Raw genomic sequence first — 21,920 nt, forward strand, 5'->3', positions numbered from 1 at the left:
TTTTTGAAATAAACCCAGTTTATTGTAGACTTACTGGCATCAGTAACAATAGTCATTGCTTCCTCTTGTCAGAACTATAAACAGACATGATGCTGAGACAAAGGATGCAGATAATTTTCAGAAAGTGCCTTTGTTTACATAGCTGCTTTTCTGAGTTTGATCAAACATTTATTGACCAGTATGACAGTGTTTTCTTTGAGAAACTTTATTATAGAGCTGGTCTTATCCAGATCCAGCAAATAATGAATGAGAAAAAAGCCATAGAATCATCTTTGATGATGCTAACAAATAAAAGTGTCTCCAAAGCTAACTTGATACATGATATGCCTTCCTATGCTTTCCTGTGCTTCCATTGGAGACATACTGGAGTCATGTGCTTTTCCCATTCATGTGTCTTAGCAGAAAGTAAATCCTACAGCTTCATGCTGGTTTGCTACTTTTTTGAACGGGATGAGAAAGCACAAGAATGCTGGATCTGATGCTGGAGAACTTCCTCAGTTCTCTGATATTCATCAAGGTTAAATAATCTCGTTTGTTCCTCCTGGTCCCTATCATTAGAAACTATTTTTCCTTCTGCTTTGTTTCTGTACCAGTATCCCTTGTGTCTCCTCTCTATTTAAGCTGATTGCCAGTTGAGAGTTGCTCATCATATCAGAAGTACCAGGCAGCTACCAATAGCAATTTTGGGGGCTAAATCTCCTTTGCGCAGGCTGGTGGCTGCCATTATGCTGGCACTGGATCAATAATGTATTTGCTGCTATAGTAAGTCTAAAGAAAAATGAATCCATTTTTACTTTTAAAGCAAGTAAATCTTCCCTGATTAGTAACATACTGGATAGCTGAAGTGGGGCAAAGAGGGTGGTAATGCAAGCTGCAGTTTATCCAGAGTCTGCATTAGTCTTACGGCTAAAATCATTAGTAAGACAAACCAGACCTAACTGCTTTTGCAGGAAAAGCTGTGGATTTGCCACAAGACATTGATGACAAAGTGGCTGATTTGTCTAGTTGACTAGGGACGAGACAGGCATGAGAAGGAGAGATGTGCTCTTAAATTCTCATGTAGAGAGCAGAAAATATAGGACTGTAGAAGATCCGATTGGTTATCAAGAAAAGCATCATGAAGTCATATCAAGTTTGCTCTGAAAATTGGATTGATTTCTGGTTTATGCTGCTGCTTTTACAAGATGTTTCTGAACCCAGGATCCTCAATTATATTTATATCCATTTGTTCACTCTTCAAGTCAGTTCCCAAGTTTATTAGTTCTTCTCTTTTCCCAGTGTTCATCTCCCTCCACTGCCATCGTGAGGCCATTAATGTTCTGTAGGTGACTATTCTTTTTCTCACCTCCTCTCATAATTTTGCCATTCCTCACTATGAAGTCATAGCCTCTCTCTTGCCCATTCTTGTTTGCATTCTTTCCTGATTATGTGATGAGAGTTTTATCCTTGTGTCTCACCAGCACCCGAACAGTGATAGTAATGTCTGTGTCTCTGTCATGGAAATTTCTTGCTTGATATGTCCAGCAAGCCTTGTTTTTAAGCACTGAAGTCAAAAGAAGCCAACATTCAGCCTGTATAAGCAAGAGGAAAGCTGTGACCAGACTATTTCAAGTAAACACAAAAGCAACATGTTTGAAAAATCAGAGAAGCACACTGTTAATCCATTAACTAAGAATAAAATGGCATTTGTGACATTAAAGTATAAAAGATGAAAAAGTTTTCATCTTGCATAATTTAGAGGTTTAGGGAATCTTATGTTCCTGTTTTTTCAGGTTTTCTAGGTCTGTCAGCTGAATCCATCAGAAATATGACCAAAAGGCATATGACTGAAGTTTACAGACCATAGAATCAACAGCTGAATGTTGACCTGTTAACTAAATCCTGCAATGCAAGACCTAGCAAACACTTGGAGCATGTAGTAGGAAATCAATATAAGACAGACAAAAATGGAGAGTGAGCTTCTGGAATTTGTACCCCAGGAAGCTACAGAAGCAGACAGTATCAGGAAGATCAAAAAAAGAAATTTAGGGACATCAGGACAATAAGTAGGTGTTAAAATTATGTACTCTCTAATAACTCTAGTATAATAGTTCTGGATGTTGTTGTGGTACAAAGGGAATAACTTCAGAAAGTAGCCCTCCCAGTAGCTCTCCCAGAATGCATCTCCTACTGACACTACTGACACTCTGAACATAGGCTGTTGGTCTGGCACTGGGGCCTTTTTTAGTGTCCTTGGAATCTCCAGGAAACTTCATTTCCTAGGTTCTGTGCCCCATGGTAAGTAAACTGAACATCGTCTTGTTAATTAGGTGTACCTATCATATTGTACTCAGGAGACAAGATCACCTTTACTGGCCATACTTCACACACATCATTTGTTCCCACTAGTGGTTTATCATTTTCATCAGCTTTAAATTACTCATAGTTTTTTTCAGTATTTTGTGTGAGATCAGGCTCTTACTAACTATCTGTTCTCATTTGCCTGTACTCCTTTGGTTCTTTCTACATGCTTAAGAAGTCCTTTCTTACCTGTCCATTCTCCTGCATCACAAGTATTCTTTCAAGGCTTCTTGCAAGCTGTCCCTCTGTGTGTCTGTGAACTGGCAGCTGGGTGAAGAGCAATAGGCTATACCAGTGCAGGGAGGTACGAGCATTTCTGATTAGGTACAGCAGACTGTGCCATGTTCCTTGCTCTAGGGCCAGTGCCAGCCTCATTGGACCAATGCTTATATTCATGCTAATCTTCTGTGGCATGCAATGTTTCTCCCTCCATTCAAATTTTCATCTAGTCCCAGCTTGATCAAATGAGATCTGCAGCAGCTAAGTCATATTAGAAAAAATTAGGCCATCAATCCATTATTAAGCTGGAAAGTGTTTTATATTTTGTATCTGCCCTCAGGGTGTCTCCAAACATTCCACAGCTGATCTGCCCTGAGTATGAGAGGGCTGGGGTTTATGTGCTAAAAATGTGTACAGACACTGAGGGAATTGTGGGGTTTTGTGTAAAACATTTGATTTCCAGCCTTGCAACTAGCTAGAGCCAAGGCCTAGATGTTTGTCACTGCAATCTTTATGGTTCTATTGGTCAAGGTGCTTTTGAAAAAAGTGTCCTGTTCTCTATTAGGCAGGTAGCTGCTACATCTGAGAGGTAGTGCTAGTTTTGTGGTGTTGGGAAATTTTCCTGCGATGGTAGTCAAGTTCCTTCTACTTGTGTCTGAGCAAAGACCAGTGTACAATTTTAGAAAATGTTACTTTTGCCACATGTTCTACTCTTGACAATATATTCTATCCAGCACTCTCTGAAAATTAAAAATCTATCCTGAATTTTTACTGTATAGTTGTCTCTCTGTTTTAACCACGATGCTTGACAAAACGACCATCTTTTGTGTATTTTTATTAATTTCCTTTGTTAATCTTAGCTTTTTCAAAGAAAATAGATCTTTAGATTGAGATCCTTCATGCAGGTTATTTCACAGGACAGATGATGTTGGAAGGCATGTCTAGCAATCATCTAATCCAACCCCCTACTCAAAGCAGGGGCAAGTACAACTCAGGACCTTGTCAGACAGGCTTTGAGTGCTTCCAAAGACAGAGATTCTACAAATTCTCTGGATAATTGGTTTCAATGTTCAATAACACAGAGTTCTTAACACCAAATCATTACACTTTCAGATATGTACAGTACAGGAAGCAAGACAGTAATGCATCCAAAATCATTAACTGATTATCAGGATCTTGGCCTTGGTAACTAATTGGCTTTAGCAATATCTTTTCAAAGAACATGATTTGCTATCAGAATGAAAAATTATTCTGGTTCTGGCTTGGATGTTGTTGTTCTAAGGGCTGAGGGGAAAGAAAGTATGGGGAGGATTGAATTTTCACACTTCGGATCACTTATTGCATTCTTGAAATGCCACATTTGAATGTTTGCTTTCTTGCCTCATCACTTCCTCAACATGTCACTTTGGATTTTGTGCAAGAAAGAGTTAATTTAAGGCAACTTGTGCAAGCTGCTGCAGATAATATGAGTCAAAGACAATTTTTTCCAATGGCATTGTGCTTTGAGCCTAAGCTGCAGAGGAACTGGCATGCCAAGAGTTGAAAATAGATGTTTCTTTTTTGTGCACACTCAACTTCCAAAAGCAATGACTAGGGTAGAAAACCGATTTGAATGTGAAATAAAGAGTTGCCCAGAGGAAGGAAAGAGTAATGACTACCCATGGCCAAAAACAGGTGGAGGGCACTGGATAAGATGCATGGCCTCTGTCTGTCCTTTCATATTACTGTTGCTGACTCTCTGCCCTAAGATGATGTGTGTTGTCGCTCTTTAAATTGATGATTTGTTTTTTTATTTGCTTTCAGTTGCTAGATTGACATTACAGACGATACTCCTGAACTGTTATACATCTTTATAAATTGCTTTAAGATGTTTTAGTGAGATAAGACAAATAAAAATTGAAGTAATTATTGCTGCCTTTATCACCAGGGGAATTGGACAGCTGGCATTGATCTGTAAGAGACTAATTTCCATATTTTGTTATTACATTAACCCTTAGAATTCTTCTTGTTTATGATTTCAAAAAAAGCTTTCCTAATCAAAAGGTCATCCTCTGTAGTATGTAGTGCTTGAGAGACACAGAAGGGCAGAAGATCTATGAACACTGTCATTTTTATCTGATCAGTAACATCTTGCTTTATTAATAGTAATATCCCAGTATTTTACATTGCATCATCATATCAAGATTTTACTAACCACTTCAGAGAACTGCTTGTGAGTGAAATCTAGCAGTTAGTGAAGGGCATACCCCTAACTGCTTGGTTTGGGGCAAAAATTATGCACCCCTTTAAACTCTTGGCATTTATCTTAAATTTTTTAATTAAAATAATTATAAAAATTCTGTACTCATTGCTGTTTTGTAAGGAAGGAGATTGAATAAGGGCCTTATCTTGCTGTGTTGAGTAATACTTTCTGATGAGCTAAATTGTACCATTCATCCAAAAACCACAGTAGTGGTAGCACAGAGATCGTTGTGTTGCAGAGGGAAACCCTACTCTTTGCTATCTTCTTCTGGTTTCAGAATAAAACCTGAGAAATCAAAGAAGGAATTTTTAACAATTAAAAAGAACTAGAAGAGGTAAAAAGTTGAATTTGTTTAAAAAAGTGTACCAAACAACATGTCATTTTCAAGGTAGTATCAATGCACCTCCAGTTTGATTTGTTGGTATTGGCCAGGGCACCTTTAGATAACAAATATATATACTAGGAATCAAGAGTCAGTGGAAGACTACTAAGAGACTCCTCTCTTGGTGAAGTGGTGCAGTGATGAAGACCAAAGAAAGTAAGTTTTGGTTTTCTTCCTCTGGTAAAGCACTGCTCGATGCTTTGTTTCTCTGCTTGATCCAAATACTTCCTTAGTGTTGGCTCAGCCAGTGTACAGCCTTCCTCCTGTTTATTTATAGCAGTGATGCCCAAAAGATGGAGTCAGAGTTCCACTAGCAGAATCTGGGAAATGTAGATTGATTGATTTTTTAGCATCTACAATCTGCCTTGGACTCTGGTTCAACATTAACCTAATAGTAAAGATAAGTCACAAACTGGGAGTGATAGCCTGCAAAGACCATAGGCTCCTTATAGTGGAGTAGATGTCTTTTTATAGTTGGACAAAATATTTTTCAGGAATTATTTAGATATCATTGATAGAAATCTCTGGCTTTTTATTTTCTTCTGTTTTGCTGTGATAGTTTACTGTTGAGAGGGATTTGGAAAGCTGAACCATAAAGTACAGAATCATATTGGAGAATGGTGCTGTTACACTATAGATATATCTGAATTTCAACAATATTCATCCTCAGTATATCTGAAATTGATTTAATTTGTGAAGTCCACTGTTGCTGGTTTCTTGACAGTAATACAGATGATTGAATAGAGATGAGGGTCTTCTTAGGCACCTGTGTCAATGGTAGACTTATAGGGGATATCCTGCCTGTGGGAAACCAACTGACACTGAAGAACAGCAATTGGTTGTCCCAAATGGCATAAGATACCTATTTTAAATGCCTGTATCTCTCAAAAAAACACCAGAACAATACAGAAAATCGAAAGAAAAGGCAGGAGTGGTGCACAGATCTCTAACAGTAAGGAAGTACCTAACTGATGAAACACTATCTTCTCAGGCTGAGGTCCTTCAGGGCTGAGAATCTTTTCTGTAGCAAATTATACTGTCAGAGTGAGACTATTGCGTTAATGGAAATCCTTGGGTGATTTTTTCATTGTATCTTTTGCACCCAGGCCGTGCTTTGCTGAGACTTACTGACAAAAAGCTTGAACGAATGGGTATTGCCCAGGAAAGCCTGCGACAGCACATTCTGCAGCAAGTCCTTCAGCTGAAGGTGAGAGAAGAAGTCCGAAACCTCCAGCTGCTTACACAAGGTATGAAAAACAATTTTGATACAGACAGTTACTGAGATCAGGTAGGAGACATTTGCCTGAGGGCATAAAAGGTGACTTGACGTTCTCCTGCAAGCAGTGGTGCGTGAAAATGTCTCATGGATTCCACGTGCTTTCCGAGGGGGGAACAAAAGGTAAAATAACGCACAAATAAATGGAGATGTTCAGCTGCCTGTTTTGCATGATCAATAGGCTTGATGGTAGTCTTACTTAACTGTCTGCTTACTCAGATGAAAGTAATTACATATAAAGGGCACAGGTAGTGAACGTACTGTCTTTAAAAACAGTGCACATTTTGCATCAATTGTTTACTTTCAGTGTTAGATAAAAAGTAATTTCTGTAACCTGTTTTATGGTAAGAGTTGCAGTGGAAAATTACCTGTTAGACTCTGGTTTTTTGCAGAGGACTGATTCCTTCTTCAGGAAGGAGTAATTTTATTGACTTGAATAGATTTGCTTGTAATGTATGCTGCTAAAAAAATGGAAAACTGGGCTCAATATGAAGTCTAGATTAGGAGACAGGGAAGGAGAAGTAACAAAATGGTTGTACATATTTTCCAAATGAGGTTAAGATGTTTTATGATGACTAGCTCTCTATAAAGGCTTCTAAATGGCTGTGGTAACATGGAAGAAAAGCAATTATTGTAGCAATACTGTAAAGGAACATTTAGAGATCCTCTACTATATGTCTGCAATACTTTCTCGATGTTAAATGTTATTTGGTACTCCAGTGAGATAGCATAAACCACATACTTCTGTGGTGTTTTGGTTCAGTGCCCATTATATGTCACATCATATGAAAAAAATAGAGAACATGCAGTGTATTTTTAACAAAATGTCCTTCACACATGACATTATGTTCTTAATTAAGCCTTGCTCACTGTGTTTGGGGAAAAAACTCTCTGATTAGTTGAGTAAGCTGCATTTTATCTGAAAGAGCTGATGTCTCAACTGAATTGTTCCTTCAGGCTTGGTGTCTTGTGGATTGTGATGAGGAGTTCTAGGGCTCCTTCATCTTGCCATGAGCTGTAAATATGAGCTTACCTCATCTTATGTCATTTCAAAGGCAGTACACCTGCTGAAGCATAAATGTCCTCCCCAGATGTTTAGAACTGTTCTTTTTCCTTTTGTCCATTATTCCTCCTCTTCGGAGCTGGCCAAATTCTCTCTTCCTCTGCATCTGGAGGGTTTGATGGACTGTGAAGTTCTGGTCACCCACCAGCATTGTTATCAGCCTGCTTATGAAAGTTGGGATTTGACAATGAAGACCCATTAGCTATAAATTTGGACCAGTTGATTGCTGCAGTCCAGATAAACCTGTATTTGGCATTGAGAACTACATGTTTCCTGGCTTCTCCTTTATCATTCCTCTCTGGTTCTCCTATGGACACATCAACTGATGTATGACTTATGATCAAGTCAGACAGTGGTGACTGCCATTTCAAGGACTTTGTGGCAGCATCATGTAAGATCTATTCCTTGCTCATGCAGTTGAGGATAGAAGTTTGGACTTTGGTAAAAGGATGCTGGACTATGAAGGATGCGCTAGGGATAGATGCATGGATGTGTGTTTAATGTAGTCTCTCTCTTCCATGTAGAAGGAACATTGTTATTAAGTTTGATCCCATAAAGGCAAACCATCATATGCTTTATGAAAGGCAGTACAAGCTTAACAAAAAGCTGGTGTTATGCAGCTCTAGCTGTCTTCCCCCACAGTGGTGCTAGCCATTGTACTGTACTTCAGTGTCACTCCAATATATCCTTGGTGAAACTGCTTGAACTGAGAATTTCTGTCAAAAGAATTTATTCTTCTTTTTGTAGTTTGTTATAGCTTAACCATGTGAGCAAGTACCCACAGCTGGTAACAGAGTGGGTCAGTTAAGAGAGGCAAAACACACTGCATTCAGAGCTATGGTTTTTAGGGCTTGGTGGCTGCTGGTGTGACCCCCAGCCACAAGAGCTTGTTGTTGCCCTGTGTTTCAGAGCTCAGCTGGGAATAGCTGTGTGAGGGAGCATGAGCAACCTGTCCTTGAGGGGAAGAAAACAGTAGAAAACAATAGAAATACAATTTTAATAAACAAATCTGTGAATGGACCTCATGGACTGTAAAACCTCTTGTCTGAAAGTCAGAAGCCAGCAATCTTCATGTACTATTGGTCCACCAAGCGTGGTATGAGAGCAGGCACGTTTCAGGTGTATAAAAATAGAGTAAGCAGAGAGTTTTAAAACTCTTTCTTTTAAAAAACTAGAAGAACCAAAATTGTGTTTATTTTCATCTTAAATAGAGCTGAAGTTATGGGGCAGAACAACAGTTTATAAGAACATTCCTCTCTGTAGCACAGCTGTGTTAATTGTACGATTCCATAGTGGGGGGACAGTGAAGTGACGGGATGACAGCAGTATTCCTGCCCCTTGTTGCTTCATTTACACCAAGTTGGAACATGTGTCTGTTGAAAATGCTTGCTTAAAAGTACTAAGGTTAGGATGTTATTTCTCAGCTGCAGTGCAGTCTGTAAAGCTGTTTGTATGTCAGTTGTTCTCCAAAACTGGTTCTGTCCCTTTTCCCAGTTTCTTCAGACTGTGTCCACTCATATTCTTATTATGATTTATATTTTCCTAATCCAGGTTGTTACTGGAATAGATTTCTATAAGTGGCTTTTTGTTTTGGGGAACACTTGGAGAACATTTTTTCTCTGAAAAGCAGTTTCTGCCTTCTGGAAATTCCACTTGCAAAGTGCAAGTCACACTGTAGCTATTGCTGCATTGTGCTTTACTGTCCTCTAAAAAGTCCTCCAAAAAGAGTAGGAAAAAAAGCCCTCTGTCTCTCAGTGCACAACTCAAGAGATTGTGAGGTGAAAGAAACCGTTAAAATCCATTTCTGAATTAATGTAGCACACAAGCTGGGTTGCAAGCAATGAGGTCCTAATTCAGAGCCCATTGATGTCAGCAAAAAGTCTTCCACTGACTTTAGTTCATACCCCAGTTGAAACTGGAGCAAGCAGGGAAAGTTTCTAAAAAGCATTATATAATACCTACCAGATATTTTAAGTGGTTTTGTGTTCTGTTGTCTGCAGAGAAAGTTAAACTCATTTTAAAACCACAGTACCATTCTTTTCTATTCCTATTGCAGAAAATGACTTAAAACTGTTTCATTCATCTTCATTCAAGACACCATCCAGTCTGTTCTGGGGATCTTAAAGCCAGAATACTATGTGATTGTGTGTTTGAAGTCTTGTCTTCAGTTTTAGGAAGACTTTTCTTTGGAGCAAGAACTGCCTGATTGAGGCTATCATTGCCAGAAACACTATCCAGCCTCCACTAGGATAGAAGGGCACAGGCCTAACTACTGATCTATGCTTTTTTTCTCAGACTTAGTGATGTTGAGGAACTAATTTGACAAAATATCTTCCAGTGTCTCTTGGGGAGAGCTGCACACTGTTGGAAACACCATTATTATACTGTTATCACTGTAAGCCTGAGTTGAAAGATCTTTTTTTAAAAAAATGCCTTACATAACTACACAGAGAAGGAAGAAGTTATTTTGAGATTTCTCAATGCAAGTCCTGCTTTGGGCTAACATAGAAGAGACTGTCCTCAAAGTGATAGAGCAGTGGTATGTGATTCTGAGCAAAGTATCCACAGACAGCAATCTGCTCAAAGGGCTGAGCTGAAGAAGCATTTTTGGATTTGGACTATATGATGTCTACATTTAAGATGATGTTGGGCCCCTAAGCTCCTCTGTGAGTTTTATGTAGGGCAAAGTGCTACATGAATATATTGCCAGGCCATTATTTCTCCTGCTAGCAAAATGTGTTTGAACAAAGCTTTGTGCTCCATTGAAAATCATCTCAGCAGTTGATACCTGTTGAAATTATTTCCTCAGTAAGTTTTCTGCTCATTCTGCACTGATACTCAGCTGCTGAAATACATATGTGCCCAATGTTAGTCACAGTAAGATCCTTCCTGCCTGCCTGCCTTCCTCCCTCCCTTTCTTCTTATTTCTAACATACCATACATTTCATTCAAAACCTGTCAGGGTAACCCTAGCACTGTATTCTTCCAGGAAGGGAACTCAAGGACCATCGAAGTTGCATCTCATCTTCCTCTAAGCTCAAGAGCAATGCATCCCAACAAAGAGGAAGTCAGACATGAACCTGTTGGAGTGAATACAGATGAGGGCCATGAAGATGATCCGAGGGGTGGAGCACCTCTTCTGTGAAGACAGGCTGAGAGAGTTGGGCTTGTTCAGCCTGGAGAAGGGAAGGCTCTGGGAAGACCTTATAGCAGCCTCCTAGTACCCAAAGGGGACCTACAAGGAGCTGGAGAGGGACTTTTTAGGGACACATGGTGATAAGGCAAGGGCTAATGGCTTCAAAAGGAAAGAGAGTGGGTTTAGGTAGGACACAAGGAAGAAATTCTTTACTGTGAGGGTGGTGAGGCACTGGTACAGGTTGTCCAGAGAGCTGTGGCTGCCCCATCCCTGGAAGTGTTCAAGGCCAGGTTGGATGGGGCTTTGAGCAACCTGGGCAAGATGTTCTTGCCTAGGTCAGGAGTGTTGGATCTAGATGATCTTTAAGGTTCCTTCCAGCCCAAACCATTCTATGATTCTATGACTGAGCAAAGAACAAGTAAGAGCCATTTATTCTAGTGATGGATCATTCACTCGGTTTTAGAGGAACTTTTTAACAGAAACATTGTCTTCAGGGTGCGTGTGGTGAGTAAGTCAGGACCATGAAACCCTCCCTAGCCAAAGTGTTTTACAAGGATTTTGACAGCATTATCAGCCTGTTAATACTAAAGGCAGGCTTCATGAAAATTTGAGCTATTTGACACTGAACTCTCCTAGTCTGTCAGAAATGTAATGCTACTTCCTGTTCACCTTATCCACTTTTTCCTTCTGAATGTAAAGTTGGGAGGAATCTGAGCACTGTCATTCCAGCTTGCATCACTGCATGTGAGATTTGTTGTCATTTTCTATAATCAAAATTTTAATGTACTAGACTCACTCCCGTCTTCTGAATTCCCATATATCAAGACCTTCCCTGCTGTGGTGGCTCCAGTACACAGCATGAATGATTTGGAGTTATACACCTGCTTGAAAAGGGACTTGAGTGGTCAGAAATTTTGAGAACATAGGACCTTGCAAAGTGCAAAACTGAAAGGTCAACTGGAGCGAAGAGAAGACAATTGCAGGTTGCTGTCCTTGTGCTGTGTAGGCTTTATGGATCCTGTGGCATCTGAACTGTTGTTGCTTACTGTCCTTCATGTCCCTAGAAGAAGTGTTGTTTGAGATCAGCCCATTTCTTTGTCATCCCTGTAAAGAAGTCAGTGCAACTGAGGTTTGCGATAAAGAGTCATCCTGTTACACTTCCAGCATGTACTATTTTCTTCCTTGCGTACATTCTGGACCCAAGGTTTTGCCACCTGAAGAACATGAGTTCCTTCCGTCAAAAATGTTCTTTCTTGTCTGTAAAAAACACCAGATGTTGCCTCTGTGAGTGCTCCAGGTAAGTAGTGTGTTTGCCTTTCCAGGCAGCTGGGAAGAAGTGTGTTACACTTGAGGAATCTTAGTTTCATGTCTCTGTTGTATTCCGAGGCCTGCAGCATTTGAAATCTTGACTGTCCTCTTACCAGAGACACATTCTTTTGTTTTCATTGTGTTGACCTCACCATTTTCTTTTCCCTAACCCTGGAGCTTCCAGCTAGTCAGGAAGGGCCTTTCTTCTTAGAGTACAAATTACTATGCAAATGTTTCGTGCATAGGTTGCATATATGGCATCTATCCAAGGCACAGAAAAAAAAACTTGGTATTTTGGAAAAGCTCCAGCAAGTTTAATTCCCAGCTGATTTCCTTTACTCTGTGCTCCTGTTATGCTCCAAAGTGTCTGAGAGACTTTGTGAGTTGAACACAAAGTGTATCATGGAAACACTGTCAGAAATTACCCAGTAGTAGTAGTTTATCCCTTATCATAGCATGAAAACTGTGTTCCAGGACTCAGCATGCTAAATTGTCTGATTATAGGTAAAGAAATCTTAACCTGCTTCTCAATATGGGTTTATTTGTATGTCCTTTTTTCCTGTACGACTGTAGGAACCATTGCATTTGTACTTAACACCACTTTCCAAGAATGTAAAACAACTTTGTCACCATCTATTAGCCTACAAAAGAGCAGTCTTCGTTGTATTTGTCCCACTTCCAGTCGAGGACAGTTTCAACACTTAACAGAGGATGCAGGCTCTGGAGTCAGAAGCTGTGGTTGTTCCTGAGAGGCTTTTCAGACTTTAGGCACTGTTAAGACTTCTGAAAATAATTTTTTTTCAGGTTACAAGTATGCACTTAGGGGTTCTGTATGGTTTTCATTTGTTTTAGCTGAAACACAATATTGTATGTGGAGTGTGTATCTGAGCGCAGATAAAATGTCTAAATACATGCATCAGTGGCGATAAATATCAAATTCCATCTATGGCATCAGTTATTTGAATTTCATGTGGCTGGTTTCTAACCTGAAGAATATACTTTGCGGTGCAATCAATGGTCCCTGGCAGACCATTGAATTACTATAGTACTGTTAGTTACCTTTTAGCTATTGCTGTGATGCTAATACATATTCATATTGAATAACTGAGTGATTCAGCTGACAGGTAAAATAAGTTCCAATACACTGGACAATACATTGTAATGCACTCTGGATAGGTTTAGCACAGAATCGTCCTTCAGTATGTGTAGTATATTAGTTTGGAATGTGAATAAGGAAACATGTAGCAACTATGAAATTTGTATTGATGAACTTCTGGCAAGAATTTAGCTGTATAACATTATGATGTGCTTGCATTTTTATGTGTTTCTATAAATAATATTGCAATTCAGTCTACTGGGATTGTTGTATTAGCTGTTTTGTATGATTACAAGAACATGATTGCAGTTGTCTGGTTTTCTTATTTTATTAATGTTGATTTTTTTTTTTCATTCCTGCTTTTCAAATTTCTCAGAAGTCAGTCTACTGGAAAATTTGGTCTGGGAAGTTTAGTCCTTCTGAGCTAATGCATACCCAAAGCTGTCTTACATGTTTAGTGAATATATATTACATATATATAAACACACACATATATATGTATGTATTTCCCCACTCATGTGTAAATTGGAAAGAGAAAAAACAATTTTTCTCAAAGTTTAAGAAAAACAAGTAAAATATTGCTGCTTATGCTGCTGCCAGTCATGAAAGACTAAATAGGAAAGTTTTTAGCAGTCAAAGTCTGTTATTTAACAACAGCTGTTTGTGATCAGTGCCAGTGGAAATCACTTGTTTTTACCCAGCTGAAAAGAACGGGCTGGTAAAAAGGATTCCAGGAATACGTACAGTCTTTCACACAGAGTTTAAATAAATCAAGTCTACATATTGTAAGATGGTGCCATTTACAATGTAACACATTTCTCATTTCTAATAAGATTTTTCCAGAAATTGGACATAGAATAAAATTAGGGTTGATCATAGAATGGTTCGGGTTGGAAGGGACCTTTAAGACCATCAAGTTCCAACCCCTCTGTGACACAGGGACATCTTCCACTAGACCAGGTTGCTCAAAGCCCCATCCAGCCTGGCTTTGAACATTTCCAGGGATGGGGCATCCGCAGCCTCTCTGGGCAACCTCTTCCAGTGCTTCACCACTCTCACAATAAAGAATTTCTTCCTTATGTTCAATCTAAACCTACTCTCATTCAGTCTAAAGCCATTCCCCCTTGTTTTGTTACTACATGCCCTTGACAGTTGCTTTATAAAAGAACTGAGGAAATCAGAGCCCTAACTATACTCCTGACCCCTTAGAAAGTACATTAAAATGTTCACTGCTGGGCTTCTGTTTCAAACCTGACTGTCTTCATCAACTAACACTTTTACTGTCAAACTGAGTGGATAACATTGGAAATAAGAAGATAAGAAGTGCTCAGTTGGATCCAGTATCCCTCTGTCCCAGTACTGAGCCTCTAATAGTAGCAGATGCTGTTTAGGCAGAGCCCAGAACCCTGGCCCCTCTGTGGTTCCATTCACTTGGGCTCCCTAGCACTCAGAATTGCTGCATTTGGAAGACTATTGCCCTGCCTAATTCTTTTAGTGTCCATTGGGAATCTGTCTCATGCTTGTGTGAAACAAGTTGTTCACAAGAAGTTTTTTACAAACTAAAATTTAGTCACTGGCAGCCTCAGTGATGCCAAAACTGCCAAAGCCTAACTTGGCATGCCTTCAGCTGGATATCTTCTGTCTTCCACAGACACTCTAAGCAATCCTACTATCATGTGCACACTGTAGTAGCTAGACATCCTCTGAGTTTCGGATCCACCAGTCACACCTCGGAGGCATCAGATGAATTACACCTGTTGTTCTTCATTGATTATTACAGATGCTTGAGGTGGTTGGCAGATGTATTTGTCTGCACGGTAGATGACTAAAGGTGGGTGAGATAAATTCCCACTTGCTAAGCCTAGATGTAAACTCCCACGCTAAAAAGAATTGGTCTGAAAGTTGGACAAATTGCCCTCCGCTCAGATGAGTTTGGTGACACCATCTTTGTGATTTTATGAAACTGGTATTGCTGGCGCCTGCGTGAATGTGTCCTGTTTGTAAAGTGTTTCACTATATTGGCACTTTTAACAAACATGAAAGTCACTTAAAGCCTTTTTGAAAACATAAAATGAAGTTTTGCTGTTTTGAATCCTTAAAGGTGAACGTTGCCAAAGAGTTCAAAAGCATTTTTCTTCCTGTTGTTACTGGAGTTTATGGCCATTGCAATAAAAATTTCTAATTACTGGAAAGATTCAAGGGAGGCAGGAAAAAAACCCTCTCTTTTTTATGCCTTTGTAAAGTTGCTTTTCTATGTGTATAAAAAGAAACTGTTTTATTTAAAAGCTTCTCTTCTTTTCATTCACATTCTTTAAAAGCCTTTCTTTACTGTAATTTTAAAAATGAATGTGGTTCTATTCAAATAAAAGTTTACTCTTAATGGCATTTATGCTTCATATGATAGAGCACCTTCATTTACTTAGTTATACATAGGCAGTCAGCAGTGTTATGAACTGCTTCTTTATTACTAAGCAGTATGCAGATCTCTGGCATCTTCCACAAAGGAAAGGGTGGGTTGTTTTAAAGCCTTTATTTGACTTGATCATAAAACATGGGTACTAGCCTAGTGTTTTATGACATGCTCAAGTATGATTAATAATTTTGACTATGCTGGTTCCCCCATAAGATCAATATTATAGAATTTTTTCAGTCACTATTTCAATGGATTTTAATTGAAATTGATTCCCTATAAAATAATAAATTGAAGTGTATTAACAATGATCTTGTGGTCCTTGCTGTTCAAGTTCTGAATTCTAACAAAATTCTGAACAGTTTTCAAAGAAATACGTGACTTACCTCTATACAGCCTAGGTACTCATGAAGCATCTATAAATTTTTTAAGTGTTAATTCCAGCAGATGACAGCATAAATGCAGCAGCTTTAATTTGCAACATGAATGCGAATGGAAATGTGTCAGGGAATTGTTTTTTAAAAAAATGTATTTCTCAGCTTGCAGTTCAACTACAGTTGTATTGTATCATCCTAAAATTGAAAAATACTTGCATCAGTAAAAATGCCTCCTAGTCACCTGAATTATTAGAAGTTACCTGTACAAAGAAAAGATACATTGAGAAAACCTGCAGTGAGTTGCTCTGTAAGAACTTCAGTGTTTTTCCAAAGGTATCACCTATAATGGCATTGAGTCAGTCTTTGACTATTTTTCTCCGTTATAGTGATGAGTTGAGTTTTAGGAAGTATGTGCTTGGCAATATCGAAGTTCTGAAGCTCCTCAACTGCAGTTTTTATCCACATCTTACAGCTTATACTCAGTTAAGCTTAACCACATTGTTAGAATAGTTGGTTTACATACATTTGGCTTGTACAGTGACTTCCACCTGAAGACAACCTGATTAGAAAATAGCCAGACTCAGGAATTTTACATCCAGACAGCCTGCTACAATATGTCAGGACTCTGACTTGGCGTACTCATTCAACTACAAAAGAGGGCTGGAGCTATTATCCTCAGGAACTGTAGGGATAAGCAAGTTAGAGACTTTTTTATGTGAATAAAAAAGCACGTTGAGGTTCCCCTTCAAGCTTGAGCGCAGTCTGAAGGCACATACATTGACATGGTCTTAGAGTTCTGAGTCCTCTCCACCAGAAATAGGATTCACATCTTCCCAGTCTATTTGTCTGGCACAACCAGCTGCCATCAGGTGGCATTTGATGAAATGAGATGGAGTTGAAGCAACTCCAACATGTGGGCCTTGAAACAAGTAATTTTGTCATATTCTTTCATTCAGCGAGACCAGTTGAGAGGCTTACTGCTGGTAGTGTCAGCCAGCGAACTCTCAAGTTCTCATTTTGCTGCATTGAAAGAGTGCTGTTGTATAGGTCTTTCAGGAGCTGGATTTTGAGAGAAAGACATGAAAGAAAAAAAGGTCTTGACAGCAAGAAGATGAGTTTTTTACTAACTGATTTTATCTTTTTCAGTAATGCAAAGCTTCTGTTCTTAAAATTTACTCTCCAAAATCCTCTAAGCTGTATGGGTTTTGTTTTCTTTGCATTTCAGCATATTTCAGATGTAGAGATGGAGAGGGAATGGTAATCACATTTCCTTCATTTTTTAAAGTGTTAGGTCATTCCAGTCTTCTTGAGGAATAAAGAGGAAAGTGTTCTTTCTTACTCTTATTTCTTTTGACTTTCATTCCTTTAAGAAGTCCTGAGGAACTGAGGATTGTTGTTAAAGTTGGGCCAAGAGATTATTATCTCCTAGTTTTCTTTTGTTGATTTCCCTTTAGCCTGAATGTTTTAAAGGGCTGATTAGACTACAATTGTCTGATGAGGAATTTCTTTACCATGTTCCAGAGAGTGTAGCTATGTGAAACACTTTTCAGCAGTTCCTTGTGATTTTCTGTCATAAGGTGCCAAGATGGTCCAGCTGTATTTAAAGACTATTTAAAGAAAGTCGGAAGGAGCAATCAGCATCATCTTAGGCTTTTAAAAGTGTCAGGCAATTAAGGATGAAGAAAAACCTTTGAAAATTCCCTACACTGATCACTCCCAGAGTCACAGCAGTTATAATTCTCAGTGCAAACTTGGAAGACCTTGAAGCAAACAAACTGTATTTCAGACGAAAGGGACAGGAAAGAGGAAGGGAAGGATAATTCTACCTCTAAAGCTCCACTGACAAATCAGTTGTCACCTGGGTAGTTTGTGAACAGATTTTTTGCTAGACTCAGGAGCTGCTTTACTGTCCAGCAGTGTGGCTGCCATCCATTGTTACAGCTGTTGACTGTGACACTGACCAATAATATTGTTGACTTTTGTACATCTTTGCTTAAACCTGGAGCATCTTTATTTGAGGGTCATAGAAGGGCAACCAGTCCTTACAGCCCATCAAGGTAATGAATGTCTTTTGGCTGGGCCGTAACTTCGTACAATAAGCATCTATGAGCATTTTTTGTCTTTTTCTAGAAATGTTTCATTTAGGTGTGGAGGTTTTTCTCACATACCATAATGAATATTGTGTTTTATTTTCTTCTAATACTAATAAGCTCTTTCCACGCGCTTTATTATTTTTTACTGATGTTTGCATACTAGATTTGTTGATAAATTTTATTTCTCCCTTCTTAAATATCAACTGCTGTGATAAGCACTAAAATGGGTGACTGTTGCTTTGTCAGCAACTCATGTTTTCCTTTATTATACTGTTACTGCTGTTCCTGACATCTTTTTGGTTCTCTCTAGTAATGAGAATGTCACTGTGGGAATTTTACTTCACTTCTATATGGCTTTGCTGATCACATGATAATTCTGGTATAAGAATATATGCTTTACTAATTTCTTCAGCATTTTCTTATGATTGAGATGATCAGAACACAGGCTATTTAGGTAAGGAATGCAAACAGATTCTGGGACTAGAAGAAAGAAATCCTTTTATTAAGGGTGTCTAGAAATTAGGAGCACCTAAAGGTAGTGTCTTCCTTAAGTTTCTGCTGCTTATAATTAATTTGGATAAAGTCTTTGAGAAAACCTTTAGTTGACTTAAAACTGATCCTTATTCTTCATGCACACATTCTGTATCAATTCTAGCACAGTGAACAAATAGCAAGAGTAGCTACTCTAGTAAGAAGAATCTAAATTTATGTTTACTGGCAGCTAGAAACTGGTTGTATCCCAATTATCTCCTTCTGAAAATTGGAGACCTCAAATTTGCCCTTGGTTCTTTAAGTGCAGATGAAGGAGTAATGCTCCATTGGTTGCAGTGAGATGTGAAACTAGTAAGAATGAGAACAGGATCAACCCCATTTTTCCTGTGCAGCATGAGACTATAAAGCCCATTCAAATCAATGAAGGGTACCAATGACTTTGCTGACCTTTGGATCAAATCCATAAACTTTTTAGTAACTTAATTAAAACCACAAATAGAGAAACATAAGTGTTCTGTTCTCTAACCCACCATAGGTCTCTCTAAAATTGAAAAATACAGTCCCTTGCATTTTGTTGTATCAAAAATACAATTTTTATATTTTATTATCTTTACAACTTTTTTCTTAATTGTTTAAAACCTATTTTTTGTTTGATCTCAAAATCTCTTTTGATGATGTGCACTGCCTGTGTTATTTGCAATCCTAATTTCATAATCACTGCTGGAAATGAAACCCAAAAGCTGCTTTTATCTTACTCTTTTTAGTCATGCTCTATACTCAAATGGCATAATCAAAGATAAAAACAATTATACTGTCTTTTAGCTTGAGCAGTTTGAAGAGTCTTTGTCACATCATATATTATCCAACTAAAACTTTGGTGTCTAGTTGAACTCATTGCTTGCATGGAGTTGCTCATCATTATGCTCAAATAATCAACAAATAAGCAACAGCCACCCCCAGAGATAATCTGTGCCCTTCTAGAGCAGGTGTTAATGATAGGTGCAGTATACTGCCCTCTGGAACTTCCTGCCTCTGTCACCTGAAGGACTTGTTGTCTAATTTGGGATACCCAAATTTAATAGAGGAAAAGTAGGCAGTAGCTTTTCCTCCGTTTTGCTTTCCAGCACGAAGCATATAACAAGTGAGGTTAATTGACACCAAACTTTCACTGCCTTAGTATAGTAATTTTATTGTCTTTATCTGTACCTGTTAGCAATATCTGGTTATTCTCTGCTGTTAAATTGCACCTTTTTTTCTGCAATTGATAACATCATCTTTCATATTAACATTTTAACTGAGCCTAACTACTGCTCACTGGTAGTAGAATTAGAGCAACATTTAGGTGCTTTAAAGAGTTGCAAGTTCTGGGTTAAGGATTTTGGGTTTGTTTTCTTACTTGTAATTTAAATGATCCTTTAGTCTAAAGCAGACAAGAACACATTTTATATATTGTCTTGGGATAGGTTTATAACTTACCTGCACTTCAGCAATTTTTCTCAGACAGGAGTGCTTTAATAACTGCAGTTAGACAGATCTTAGTCCTCTGAGTTCTTCTTTCATCTGGATGTGGTTGAGCCTGATACAAATATTAAACTATTTTTATTATTTTTTTATGATTGTGGATTTTGTTGCCTCTGTGGAGCTGGATCCAGTCTTAGACAGGAAGGCCAGGACCAGGCTGAGAGCCCCAGATGAAATGCTCACTGTAACTGAACTTTACCTTGTAATTCAGAAAACTTAATGAAAACTTCTTCCCTTTCATATAATTAATTAGTATGAGCAGTGAAGTTGTAAGTCTATTGAAAACCATGAATTGCATAGTTTCAATTAAATAGAAAAGCTGGTAGAAAAAAAACCTACCCAAAAATGAAATAATAACACAGAAGAGGAAAAAAACAAGCTTCTTATGCCTTTTGTTTGGTCTTTCTGTGTCTCCCTTAAAGCTCTTTTGCATTCTCATGCAGCTCATTTGTTTTATTGAATACTTAAAACCTTTTACCATCTGCCAAAAGGTTTTATTTTGGGGTTTCCTCTTATGTGGGAGGGTGGTTTCCTCCTTCCCTTCGTGCTAGTTTCCTTGCTATCTTTAGGACTCAAAGCCTACTGGAGACCTTCCTGTCTCCTTTTTATTACACAGTCTCCTCCTTCCTTGCTGCAAGTTCCTGCTCCCGGGGGCAAAGAAAAAAACAAGAGCTGAAGCTGCCTTTTTGAGCTGCCTGACTGATGCCGACAGCTTTTGTTTTAAACACAGGAGCCCAGTTCCTGGAGTGCAGGGCTGTGTGTACTCGGCAGCGATTCCTGGGGCTGGGTGTTTTTAGGAACAGTTCCTGCGTGAAGGCCGTGTGTAACTGCCCAGCGCTCTCGCTACAGAGTGCATGGCTTCTGAAAAGGTGTACTGTAATCTGTAGCATTTACTCTAAAAGCAGTTTATTTCTGTCTATTTGTTTGTCTTTTACCTCAGCATAATAATCCTATTTGTTTTGCCCCTGTTAGGACATCTATAGCCATAGCCCTGTAGTTTCTTCCTTTTATGGGAATTTTAGATTTTTTTTTTCTATGAATGTATTGATTTCCTATCTTTACCTTTCTTGTGCTGTAGAGAAAACAAAGTGAAATTGGAGGTGTTATATTTTCAGAGAGATAGAATTGCATCTTTTTTTTTTTTTCTTCCTGAGAACAAAATAGAGTAAATGGCAGTCTGGGTTTCTCAGCATAGCTCTCAAGGATGCAAGGAATGCATGTGCAGTGGGATGTGAGTATCCAGGTGTCAAGGCATGAACACAGCAGGAGAAGGCCGTGAGTCCTGGTCAGGTACCTCCATTTAAATCTTGGCTGTGGAGGTCCTCAGGTACCTGTCATCATGTCTCCTTGAAGTAGATGCTACATGGGGGAAACAAAGAGTCCTGCCTTTTCCCTTCGGCCTCTGCCTGCTGGGAGTGAGAGCAGTCCCTGTCTGAGGAGCGTGCAGTCCTGTTACTGCCTGTCCTGATTTGCTGTACAGCTGTGCCTGTGGCCCGAGGCAGTCTGAATGTGGAAGGCACAGGAACAGGGGTTGTGCTGGGTGTCAGATCACCTCCTGAGAGCTCTGCCAGGATCCATATCCACCACATTATGCCTCTGTTGAGTGCATTTCTGGCTATCCTTTTTTGATTCTTTTTTTAATCACTGGTATGTCAGGTAGTAATAGGAATGTAATATTCTTTTATTTGTGATTAGCTCATCTCTTGGGCTCTGAGATGTTCTAATAACTCTCCTTCCATCACCACCCGATTCTCTCTGAAGCTCTATCCTTTGGTTTATTTACTCTCCTTCTGTAATTGTTACTGTTGATCACCATGAAAAATTTTCAGTGCTTAAAAATAAGCATCCCTTCAGTGCATGTAGTGTTATGACTATAGGAATCTAATGGAAGATTGAAATGTGGATGAGGAGGAGTAGGGTGACCTAGGGATGTTACCTAAATGCCTGATCTACAGATGAAGACTG

The 21,920-nt window shown here is 38.9% G+C and overlaps 1 protein-coding gene across 2 annotated transcripts in view; it reads left to right on the top strand.

Annotated features, from left to right (window-relative positions):
* Nucleotides 1–21,920, top strand: part of SAMD12 (sterile alpha motif domain containing 12) — a 169,280-nt gene that overhangs the window by 79,659 nt on the left and 67,701 nt on the right. For both annotated transcript variants that reach the window (XM_029959267.1, XM_018077356.2), the window contains exon 4: nucleotides 6,290–6,430. In XM_029959267.1, coding sequence (XP_029815127.1) covers nucleotides 6,290–6,430 — 141 coding nt within the window. The remainder of the gene's footprint in view (nucleotides 1–6,289; nucleotides 6,431–21,920) is intronic.

Source organism: Manacus vitellinus, unplaced genomic scaffold (genome assembly GCF_001715985.3).
Source record: "Manacus vitellinus isolate BGI_N305 unplaced genomic scaffold, ASM171598v3 scaffold_1_pilon, whole genome shotgun sequence".
Classification (NCBI taxonomy): domain Eukaryota; kingdom Metazoa; phylum Chordata; class Aves; order Passeriformes; family Pipridae; genus Manacus; species Manacus vitellinus.